Genomic DNA, 12,006 nt, shown 5'->3' on the forward strand with positions numbered 1-12,006 from the left:
GTCAGGAATATTTTTTGGGACTTGTAAAGATGAAATGAGTGTCTTTTCTCGAAAGGTAAGATTTAATTTGACTTTTTTTATTTATTCAGTTTCCCTCTTGTTACTACTGTTTGACATGTTTCACCTGCTGGGCGGAGGTGAATTGTTATGTGGACTGTTGTTGTTGTTGCAGTAGCCACTGTATATAATGAAGGGTGGAACCAAAAGTCTTGTTTCTGTGTCTCAAATGTTAGTTCTTAGTTCTTTTATTTTGCACAATTTAAAAGAATACAACATAAAACATAATAGATAATAATGAAACAGTGCAGGGAGAGGTAAAAAAAACAAAAACACGGTGGGCTCATCTGAAGCCTCCACCTTATAATAATATTAATGTTAGAGTTTAATGTACAAAAAGCACAAGATAGATAACATGATTGGAAAAAATAAATAAAAATAATAGTGACTAACAACAATAATATAGAAAAGTCAGTTTTCACAGTAAAAAAAACAACTAATTTTTTGAATGTAAAATTAAATTTGACTCAGTTATTTGTACTTGAACTGAATTTTCACTCTCTGTCTCTTCATAAATTGGTCTTTGGTTACATTATGTGTTTATGTGTGTGTGTGTTTGTGTGTGTTTATGTGTTTGTGTGTGTGTGTGTGTGTGTGTCCAGTGGGAGCTGACAGAGTTGGGGCAGTGAGTTATGCTGAAGCCTGCCTCTGCCTCTGTGAATCAAGATGAGCAGCAGCAGCAGCAGCACTACCCTCGGTGATCAGGATGAGGAGGCCCGCGTCGTGCAGATCTACCCCCGGGTGTCCCAGGACACGGCCGCCTACTGTCCCCTGCAGGTAGGGGTGGGCGATATGGCGATATTAGAGCGTGTAGACGATCTGCCAAAGTGCAGAGATCGTAGGATCGTCTGGGGCTCATTCTATAAACTGCAGTTCTATGCTGCAAAGCGCAAACAAAGGACATTTGCAAAGAAATAACAACAGTTACTTTAGTTTGTATTTTTATTTGACACTTTTCAATCAGCTATTTAGTGTTTTGATATAGCCTACTTAAAGCAGAAGTAAGCGATCCGGTGGTTTTGGCTAATGCTGCGTTCCAGGCAGGCTTTTGAAACCGTAAATTACAGCTTCAAGTCACAACTTACGACTTTGTAGCGTTCCAGGCAACCCACTCGTGTTTTTCCGACCTGTTTTACCTGTGAAAGTCACTATAACGGCCACTCGTAACTTCCGACCAGCTTCCGACCCGTGAACTCGTACCAGATCGAACTGGTCCTACGACTTCACAGGTCGGAAAAACACGAGTTACGAGTTTCCTTGAACGCACCATAACAGTCCTCGTCCCTACGTCGCCACATTCACAGCGTCCCTTGGCTGCACACACAGCCCTGCATGCCGTTCTCTCTCCTCATTGGATAAAAACTGTAGGATACGAGAAATGTTTTCTCTTCGGCTCAGAGCAGAGCAGAGGGACTGACAGACCCGTGTTTCCGTCCAAACACTCTATGTAAGTGATTGCTGTCGGAAGATACAACTATTTAAGACTTATATTAACACAAATATATCACTTACTTCTGCTTTAAAATCCTGTTAAAATGACTGTGTTGAATAAAACAAACAGTAATGTCTTCATTAATATTTTACTTTCATGTTTATTGAAAGCTACCTTTTATGTTGCAAGAGTGCACTTTATCAGAGTGTTGTTGTTTACCTTTTACTATGTTTACGTTGTTTGCACATGTTGGCAAAACTGCAACTATTTAGATTAAAATCTGTTCAGAAAGGTTCTTTGGCCTAAATTGTCTGTTTTTCTTTTTTCGATTTAAGATCGTGATGAAATCGAAATCGTGACTTCATTTTTTTAAAAATCGTGATATGATATTTTTGCCATATCGCCCACCCCTACCTGCAGGTCAGCGCCACGGACACGGTGCGGTCGGTCATCAGCAACGCCGTGGTCACTCTGGGGCTCGACTCCAGCAGCACGTCGTCGTCCTACCGGCTGCTGGAGGTCAGGCACATCAGCGGAGAGGAGAGGCTGCTGGGCGACGGCGACCGCCCGCTGGAGCGCGTCCTGCTGTGGCCGCCCGAGGCCCAGCGGTGGCACCCGCAGAGCAAAGGCTACCACTTCATCCTGCAGCAGCAGCAGCACGGCGGCGGCAAGGAGGAAGAGAGCAAGGTGGACTACGACGACCTCTGCGACCTCCAGGCTGTGACGGAGGAGAACATCCTGGAGGCTTTGCGCCAACGCTTCTACAAGTTCAAAATCTACACCTACGCCAGCAACATCCTCGTCGCCATCAACCCCAACAAGTTCCTCCCGGTTTACTACAACCCCAACTACGTCAAGATGTACGAGAACCAGCCGCTGGGGAAGCTGAGCCCTCACATTTTCGCCGTGGCGGACGCGGCCTTTCGCGCGATGCTGAACAGGCAGTCGAACCAGTGCATCGTCATATCCGGGGAGAGCGGCTCGGGGAAGACGGAGAGCAGCAGCTATCTCATCCACTGCCTCACCGCGCTCAGCCAGAACATGTACTCCGGCGGGCTGGAGCGGGCCATCCTCGGAGCGGGGCCGGTGCTGGAGGTACGTAGGTCCTCCAACGACGCCCCCTTCCCCCCCTCCAAACGATTTCACATATCAAAAAGTTAAAAAAAAAAGATATAACATATAGAATCCAAGACAATGTGAAGGAGAAATGCCAAAAGAAATCCCTCCAGGGGCTTGTAGGGTGGCATTCTCCGACTGCAGCTCTAAGCTACTGCGCATACATTTGTGAAGTACAAAAACAGTTTATACATAATAAATACAAACATGGTTCAACATTGTACAATGCAATACAAAAGCTTGACAAAAATATCCTGTGAACTTCTGTAGAAGCCAAAAAGAATAGAAAGAGTTAGTAATTTCAGTTCTGTGTCACCATCCGAGTGTGAAATCAAACACACACACACGATTATCATTATTATTATTATTTCATAACACTTAGATCCTGAGGTAAAAAAAACTAATGGTCAGTGGAAAATTCTGACCATCACTGAGTTATCGAACATTTCAGTCATTTATCAAACATGTATTCTCCCCAAATCCTCTCAGCCCAACGACTGCTGCAGCAGTTTGTTTGTTAATTTCACATATCAAAAAGTAAAAAAAAAATGATATAACATATAGAATCCAAGACAATGTGAAGGAGAAATGCCAAAAAAAAAACCTCCAGGGGCTTGTAGGGTGGCATTCTCCGACTACAGCTCTAAGCTACTGCGCATACATTTGTGAAGTACAAAAAACCGTTTATACATAATGAATACAAACATGGTTTAACATGATTTAACATTGTACAATGCAATACAAAAGCTTGACAAAAATATCCTGTGAACCTCTGTAGAAGCCAAAAAGAAGAGAAAGAGTTAGTCATTTCTGTTCTGTGTCACCATCCGAGTGTGTAATCAAACACGATTACACACGATAATTACTATTATTTCATAACACTTAGATCCTGAGGTAAAAAACTAATGAGTCAGTGGGAAATTCTGACCGTCACTGAGTTATCAAACATTTCAGTCATTTATCAAACATTAATTCTTCCCAAATCCTCTCACCTGTTAAGATTTAATGCACAATGTGAATATAGTTTCAACACATTTGATTAGACGAAACAATTTAAGAAGATATTTTAAAAGAAATTGCGATGGCTGTGGGAAATTTAGAAACTTCCTTTGACCTATTTCAAGCAATAAACCCCTTAAAATTGGAGCTGCAACTGATGACTGCTTTCATTGACACCGTTTCCTGTTACACGCATCATCATTTCCCCAGAGCCAAACATGACGTATGTTGTGTTGTTTCCAACTAACAGTACAAAAAAAAAACAGTGAGAATGTTTGACATTTTTATTGGTTTAACAATTAATCCGTTTATTCATAAAAATATTGCACCTTTTCCTGGATTTTCAGAAACTAAAACATAAAGTGAATGTTTCTTGGGTATAATTCACAAGTTTCAAGATCCATCCGTTGACTGTTTATCAAAAATAACAGATATTTCAGCTCTAAATTGTCTTTACCCGTCAGTTCACTATAAACTAAAATGCTTGTGCTGACGTTTCCAGTTTAAACTCAACACTCGTCTGCTGAACATAGCCAATATGAAGTTCCTGCTCTCGTTTTTAGATATGATAATCACTTCTGTGCTAAAAATCCAAGAAATTATGACCTTTATACAGGAAATGCAAACTAGAACCATATGTTTTGCACTTCCTGTGACAAAAAAAAGTTGTGTAATCAATAATGACCAGGAAAGGCTGAGAAGGACAGTGGTCTTTTGTACGTTTTATATCTCTGAGGTAAACTGCATCATAAAGGGTCGTAAACGTGTCCGTGTTCAACAAACACGGCGGCGGCAAACCTGTGCTCGCCAAGTTACAAATACGAGCGTTTTGATAGTTTGTCTTTGCTCTGCTCCTCTCACATTTTTGATTTTCCTCAGATTTAAAAGCACCAAAGTGCAAAACAGCGACTGTCAAGTGGGAAATCACACATGGGTTTTTTCTTCTTTACCACAAAGCATCAGTTTCACTCTCACACATTACGTTAAATTATGTCTCCGTTAGTTTCTGCGGCTGTCACAGTAGCTCTGCCAGTGAGTAACGCAACGACACATTTGCCCACATGTTGCTGTGATCTCTTGCTTTCTGTTTCACTTGTCTGTGCAATTATATGATGCATGTTTTAAAAAAAAAACAACTGTCATGAAACTAGGCCGCAAGCTTGTCTGCGGAAATACCCTCCTCCTTAGCAAAGATTGTATTTTATAAGGGTTAAGAAGATGCATGTGCCAAGTGGGATCAGCAAGTGGCTTTAGTTGGTTTCACTTCATTTAAAATATGGTGGTCAGACACTAAAGCAGAGCGTTCATGCTTGTTTATCAAAGTTGTGCTTTTAAATCTTGGTTTAATCTGCTCTGGCTGCGGGTTCATAGTAACTGTACCTGTTGAACCTGAGTATTTCAGTGCATTCCCTGTCTATCAGTAGACAATCTGAACTTTTACACAACAATCCGGGTCCGCTTGTTACAAATCACACTCCCACACATGATCCGATGAGGCCAGCCCCTAATTAGACAGTGACTAAATATGGATTCCTCCTCCTCCTCCTCCGTCCAAACAAGTCCAACAAGTCTTTCCTTGACATAAGCAACAGCTTAAGTATTTGTTTCTGTTAAATGAATGATCTCAGTGGCATTTTTGTAACTCTGTGTATGCTACTGGAAGAGAAAGAGGCTTTTGACGCGAGGAGGAGTGAGAGTGGCCTGTTGTCTGTGTTGGTTTTAAGTCGGGGAAATGAGGAACAAGCTTTTCTGTGCACAGAGATATCATGCTACATCAGTTAGTCTGAGGTTTAACCAGAGGAAACTCTGTGCAGGCGTTAACACCAAAGCTGAATATCAATGGAGGTTGATCGGAGGCCTGTTTCCAAGATTGCTTCTGTACTAATGAGGATCAGTCGGTCGGTGTGTTTAATCAGCAATGAGGGGTTTTTATAGATTTGTAATTCACTTTACTTGTTTTTGTCATCTTGGGATTTCCTCATGAATCACACCCTGTGATACTGGTTCCTTTTTTTTTTTAAAATCTGAAATCAAGAAGCGTGGCGACTTTTTCTTTTGCTGTAACTTCTCATCAAACGTTATCTCACGGAAACGGCAAATGATTTTGATCTCCCTGGTGCCAGAAAGCCACCACTGACTCATCTTATTGAGCGCTAAAATGCAAGTAATGAAGGTATTAATGCGTGTAGAAAAGAGAAAAAAAAAAAGAAAGAAGATTTACAGTTTATTGCCCAGCATGTGATGGCACGACGGCGCTCTCATTAGGTACAGTTTTAGGTTTTGCCCCATTGATCTGATTGAGTGGTTGTTGCAGCAGCTTTTTTTTTTTTCTCGGTGCCGCTGATCAGGAAGCAAAGTGTTGCGCTCCACAGGGGGAATGTGCAGGGCGTTGCCTCCTGAGGGAACACCAGAAAGAGAGGAGAAACAGGAACGTGTCAGAACAGGCTCGTCCAGTCTGCTGGCAACCCAACACAACAGAGTAGAAATCACCTCCTCTCTCTCTCTCCCTCCCCTCCTCCTCCTCACCCTTTGTCCAGCTGTGTCTCAATTCAGGGATCATAAATTCTTTCTGGTCTGAATTTGAGGATATTTGTTTCCATTTTCCGCGTCGAGAGCCGTATTCGGTTCCCGTTTACAGTAAAACGCCTCTCTCTCTCTCTCTCTCCTCCACATTCGTTCCATCGTGCATCATTTGCATCTGTTGATTCTGGTTGTGTTGCTCGGTAACAACAAGAACAACAGCAACAACAACAAAGCCAGAGACTATCACATCATGATCATGTCACTTAGCTGATCATTGATAAGTGGGAAATAGAAATACTCCCTACCTGTTGTTTTAAATCCCCCCCCCCCGAGACCTTGTGAGATTAGATCGCAAAATATGTTTTCAGTTTCTTTTTTTCATTTAATCAACATTTATGTCTCGTTATAATTGTTGGATATTTTACACCTGTGGCAAACTTTTTATTGAACAATTTTAACACTATGTTACAAACATTGTGGCTTGCCATTAAAGACTTTTTAAAGAAGAATATTGTAGGCTACAGATAAGTAAATAGAGAGAGTAGAAGTCGAGGACAGGAGATGAGCTGACCTACAAAGATAAAGTAAGCAAAAAAAGTCCAGACATTTTCCAGACCCAGCAGCGGGAGCTCATTGCATTAGATGACATATGTGAGGAGAGTCTTGCAGTCGGAAAACATAATTCACAGTAACACCTTGTATGCGAGCAAGCAAAGTTATGTCAGAAAGAAAACCGATAAATAGATGCTCGCACTTTATGTGTGACGGCTCATAAAAGAGCAATGTCTCTAAAAATGATTCAGCCATTCTTTTGCACCTTCAAGGATTTTGAAAGTTATTTAAATGTAACAAGGTGAAAAACTCAACCATTGCTAATGGGACACGTGCAGACGTTGGATGAAAGAGTGACTGCAAGGCATTTGTTTGTGTTATTCATCCGTTTCTCATGTTAGTCACAGGGCATCACAGATTAACAGGCAGCCAGAGATGTTGCCCACGAGGGATGTGAATGTTGCACTGCTGCTAAAACCCCAGGGTTATACTGACGACTGCTGCTGCTTCATCCTTCTTCTAGACAAACTAAATAGAGGGAAAAGGCCAGAAAAAACATGAGTGTGACCAACTGGGACTGATCGTCGTCCCCACATTTCCCTCCAGCAGCATAGCTGAGGAGCAGCTTGTTTAGACTTCTGTTTGGGAGTGATTAAAAAAGGAAATCAAGTTTTTCCAGCAGAAGTCTCTCCAGGTCCGGAGGTTACTGAAGGAAGGCTTTATTTCCCAGGCATGCAGCCACATGTCTTCACTTATGTCATTGTCCAGCTCTAGTTTTTTTTTCCCACTGTTGTTTCACACAGTCCTGTGCAGTTTCCTTATTCAGTGGTGTGATGTAATGGCATAATTTTCCTTTATGACTTTTATTGTTTCCTCAGTCATAACATAAATAAATAAATGAATAGATACGTGAACAACAGTTGGTGGCTGTCTTGGATAATAACCTTTTGCTGAATTTGTTTTTGAAACAAATAGTTAACCAGTCGGCCATCACCTGTTGATGAGAAAAAAATTAGAAAAAGGTATCGTCGTACTTCGTCCCAGTTTACCTCTGGTATTTCCCTCCTTGCTGGTAGTTTCTGAAGCCAGATTCCTGGTAATAAATAAACCCCTGGAGCTTTTTTTTTGGCCTGTGAGTGGTCTGTGCACATCTGCCTGAATGCATTATTTGTTTAGATCTCTGTGAAGGAGCGACAGTGAGTTATTCTGAGCTGGTACATCGAGGGATAAAGAGAGAAACGGGTGTTTATCCATGTCACACTTCAGAGGCTGAAGGATGTGATTATAAAGGTGGATTCAACTCCTAAACTGGGAGATGGCAAACACCTGTTTCTCTCTCTCTACTGCATGCCATCTTTAGTTTTTTCTCTCTCCGCATTCCTTTCATTTTTCTCCTGCCGCATGTACATCTTGCTGTAGATAACTTTGATCGATCTGGTTGAAATGAAAAGGCCATGCATGAGTTAGGGGAATCCCACACTTTTTGAGTATTTACAAAGGTTTTAAATAGAGAGGAGCATTCCTGTCTCTCAGGGCCGTACCTGCCAGCGTGTGCTGCTTGCTCGGTACAGTATGCAGAGGCCGTCCTCTCTCTCCACTCTCTGCAGATGCGTCGGTCTGGCGTGTTAAGACACGGCTCTCAGCATAGCTCGCATAGGAATGAAGCACACGCGGTTACATATAGAAGCAGACATCGCCTCAGTTTGCGGTTTTTTTTTCTTTTCCCTAGAGAGCTCTGAAACTTAATCACTCATAATCCTGTATGTGTCATTTCACCCATTGACTTTGCCTGGGTGGAGTCTGCTGTGCTGTTGGTAGTGAACCTTAGACACTGTCTCTGTTGTGGCACTGACTGAATAACAAATGCAACAATGCAACGTCCCTGCAAAGTCCAGGACGAGCGATTATCTTATTTATGGATTATTCTGTCAAGTGCAAGAAAATAATCACAAAAGTTTTTCAGGCTCCAACCTGACATGATAAGGTAACGTTGTTTGTCCGAACAACTGATAAGGCCTTTGCTTTACAATAACAGGGCTGAAACAAATTGGGTGATTCATGCATTAGTTGATCGAGGTCGAGTAATTTCAAATCAACCATCTTTACTGTTGTGTTTTTTCTTTATTGTGAACTATTTCATAACTGGACTTTGGTCTGTTGTTGTTAAGTTTTTGGACTGAGCCATTAGTCAATAAATTGAGAAAATTATCTATTGATTGATTAAGACACAGACTAATGCTTAAAATCGTCACATTTTAAGATGTGGGAACCAGCTAATGTTTGGTATTTTCACCTGATAAATACCTCATAATGAGTCAGCTATTAGGACAGTGCTCTTTATCTGGTGTTGGACGAAACAACTCAGATTTCCTTGTCAACAGCTGGTGCATTTCCCATATATTATCCAGTGTTAACAGGACCTGCAGTAATTGGGTTGTTCACACAGAACAGACACTGAAATGTTTAAGACTAGACAGCGATCAGGTTCATTACTGACACACTGTTATCCGAGCAGACATCCAACGACTTGAAAAGGAACTGTGGAAGTGTAATGTTCAGCTCCTTTGTGTTTATTCATTAGCTCTATGTCACTCGACAAAAGGCTGCCTCATTAAACTTCTGTTTTCAGTGCTTGTGGCCACTTAATCGTGTGCATGTTTAGATGTGAGTCTCCTGGTTTGACTGCATTGCTGATTGTAACGCTGAGAATGCAGCAGCACGTCGTCTGCTGATCGAGACCACAAACCGTGCACATATTTTACCTGCCGCTTTGCTCCATCTGCTCTGTGCCTGTCCTGCTTTAGAAGAGATTTTAAGATCGTTTTATTGTTTTGTTTTTTTTAAATCACTCGGGAGACACGCACTTGAATACATGTCAAATATGCTTTTAAAGTGAAGTCCTGCTTGACAGTTCAGGTGCTCAGAGACTGACCTGCTGCAGGACCTGAGGATGGCACAGTCTCTACTTACCTTTAAAGGGACTACGAGGAATTTCGGAAAGCAAAGTGTTTTCACACTACATTTCCCATGAGCCTCCGTGCACATGGTGAAATTCGGACGCAAGCGAAAACATTTGCCAAGAATGTTTTCATTAATCAAGAATGAAAGTCGTAGTTCCGACCATAAACGGCAGCGTCTGGGAAACCGAAACTAGGAAATGCTGGGTGAGCCGACCACTAAATAATAATATCAAAATAACTATAAAGACAAAACAATATATTTATTGAAAATGGACCCGTTAACAAGTGTGCGTAACGTAGATTTAGAAAAAGAAAAAATGTCTGCACACTGCTAAATAAAGCTCCCAATTTTTTTTTTTATTAATCGACAACGTTTCGACCACCTATGGGTCTTCTTCAGGTCATGACCTGCTTTATTTAGCAGTGTGCTGACATTTTTTCTTTTTCTTTCACTACTTTTTTTGTCCTGCACCTGCCTACTAGTTGGATGCGCGTGCACTTTCCTCCTTTGCTTAACGTAGATTCATCCACATTAATATGAGACTCTTTTATAACCAAAGCCAAACTCCTCGGGGTCTCTTTAAAAGAAATATAAAGACATATTGTTTTTATTTATCCATATATTCCCTTCTGTTTCACTGATTTTACTGCTTCTGCTTTATAAATGAAACTTGATTTGATTTGCACTCATTGACCATAAACCATCATTGTATTGTCTCATTAGTCTCGATGCTGATCGGTCTCCGTGTTTTGCTGCAGACTACGCTCAGTACAACATAAGCTCACACTTAGACCAGCTTGATTTTTTTTACTGTTACATAAGATACATAAGCTCTGCCATCCACAGACCGAGCTGCTTTACTCGATAGCTCCTCTGTGCAGCAGACACTCACACTGTTTAGGTCCGGGTGCCAGCGTCTGTGACAAACTTGCCTACAAATTTGTCTGTTTATTTTAGTGAAAACTTGTGCTCCCTGCGTCTCCAACAGGCCTTTGGCAGCGCAAAGACGGCAGAGAATAACAACTCCAGTCGCTTTGGGAAGTTCATCCAGCTCAACTACCTGGAGAGCGGTGTCATCAGAGGGTGAGGAGCAGTGTATATATATATATATTTTTTTTTCTGTACTCCTTTAAGGCTTCTGCACAGTTCAGTTTATCTTGGTTGATATATTTGTTTAGTTTCACAGTTCATTTTTCTTCTTATGTCATATTTGGATAATGTTGGCAACCTCAGCGGAGCTCCTCATGTTTTGTTGACATTCCCTTCTTGTTCTTGTCTCTTACAGGGCCGTTATTGAGAAGTACCTGCTCGAAAAGTGCCGCCTGGTGTCCAGAGATAAGACAGAGAGGTATAATGAAGACTCAACTTAAACTGCATTTCATATCCTTTGAGAAACATTCATAATTCACAATTAAATTCGAACATGGAAATTTGTCTCCACTGATACAAACCTTCACCGTCACACCATCGCAATTTTTGCACCTGCAGTAAAAGAGGTCACACACAAAACACACGACTTCACATGCGGCGAGTTAAAATGAAACCGGCATGAGACCTAATTGTCTGTATCTGCACTCTGCAACCTCTGATCCGCAGGAACTACCACGTCTTCTACTATCTGCTGGTGGGCGCGTCCAAAGACGAGCAGGGGGAATTTCATCTGTTGAAGCCGCAAGATTATCACTACCTCAAGCAGGTACCTTTGATCCGCGCTCTTTACAGCAGCTGTGATAGAGGACAGGGAGTAAAACATGATGTGTCATTACTGTAGGTGTTTTTATAGAAAGAGAACCAACATATCCTGAAACTCACCACAGTAAATTATAGTATGTCAAAGCCCATCCCTGTGTAGTGAATAAACAGACACAAAAAAGTGAAACTGCTTTTCAGAGCACAGTGCACCTGTTTTTAGTGTTTATTAACCAGTTTACATACTAGAGCTGCAACAATTAATCGAACAATAATCGATTATTAAATTAATCGTCAACTATTTTGATAATTGAATAATCGGTTTGAGTAATTTTTTAAGAAAAAAAGTCGAAACTCTCTGATTTCAGCTTCTTAAATGTGAATATTTCTGGTTTCTTTGTTCCTTTATGATAATAAACTGAGTATCTCTTTGGTTTGTGGACAAAACAAGACATTTGAAGACGTCATCTTGTGGTTTGGGAAACACTGATTGACATTTTTCAACATTTTTTAACATTTTATTGACCAAAACAACTAATCAATTTAATCAACAGATTAATCGATAAAGAAAATAATCGTTAGTTGCAGCACTAGTACATACTGACTCTTGTATGCATTTACACCTGTTTATTTTTGTCCTTTTGAAAACGTTTTTCCCTATTGGTCTCCATCTGGTT

General features: G+C 41.1%; 1 protein-coding gene across 1 annotated transcript in view; it reads left to right on the top strand.

The window, feature by feature from the left end:
* Positions 1–723: 723 nt before the first annotated feature.
* The window catches only part of myo9b (myosin IXb), a 35,077-nt gene continuing 23,794 nt past the window's right edge, over positions 724–12,006 (top strand). The window contains exons 1-5 of the mRNA XM_085805915.1: positions 724–834; positions 1,886–2,584; positions 10,629–10,723; positions 10,926–10,988; positions 11,237–11,336. Of these exons, the coding sequence (XP_085662041.1) occupies positions 724–834; positions 1,886–2,584; positions 10,629–10,723; positions 10,926–10,988; positions 11,237–11,336 (1,068 nt within the window). The remainder of the gene's footprint in view (positions 835–1,885; positions 2,585–10,628; positions 10,724–10,925; positions 10,989–11,236; positions 11,337–12,006) is intronic.

The sequence above is a fragment of the Trachurus japonicus genome, chromosome 17 (assembly GCF_045865225.1).
Source record: "Trachurus japonicus isolate A0001 chromosome 17, Traja_1.0".
NCBI classification, from domain to species: Eukaryota; Metazoa; Chordata; class Actinopteri; order Carangiformes; family Carangidae; genus Trachurus; species Trachurus japonicus.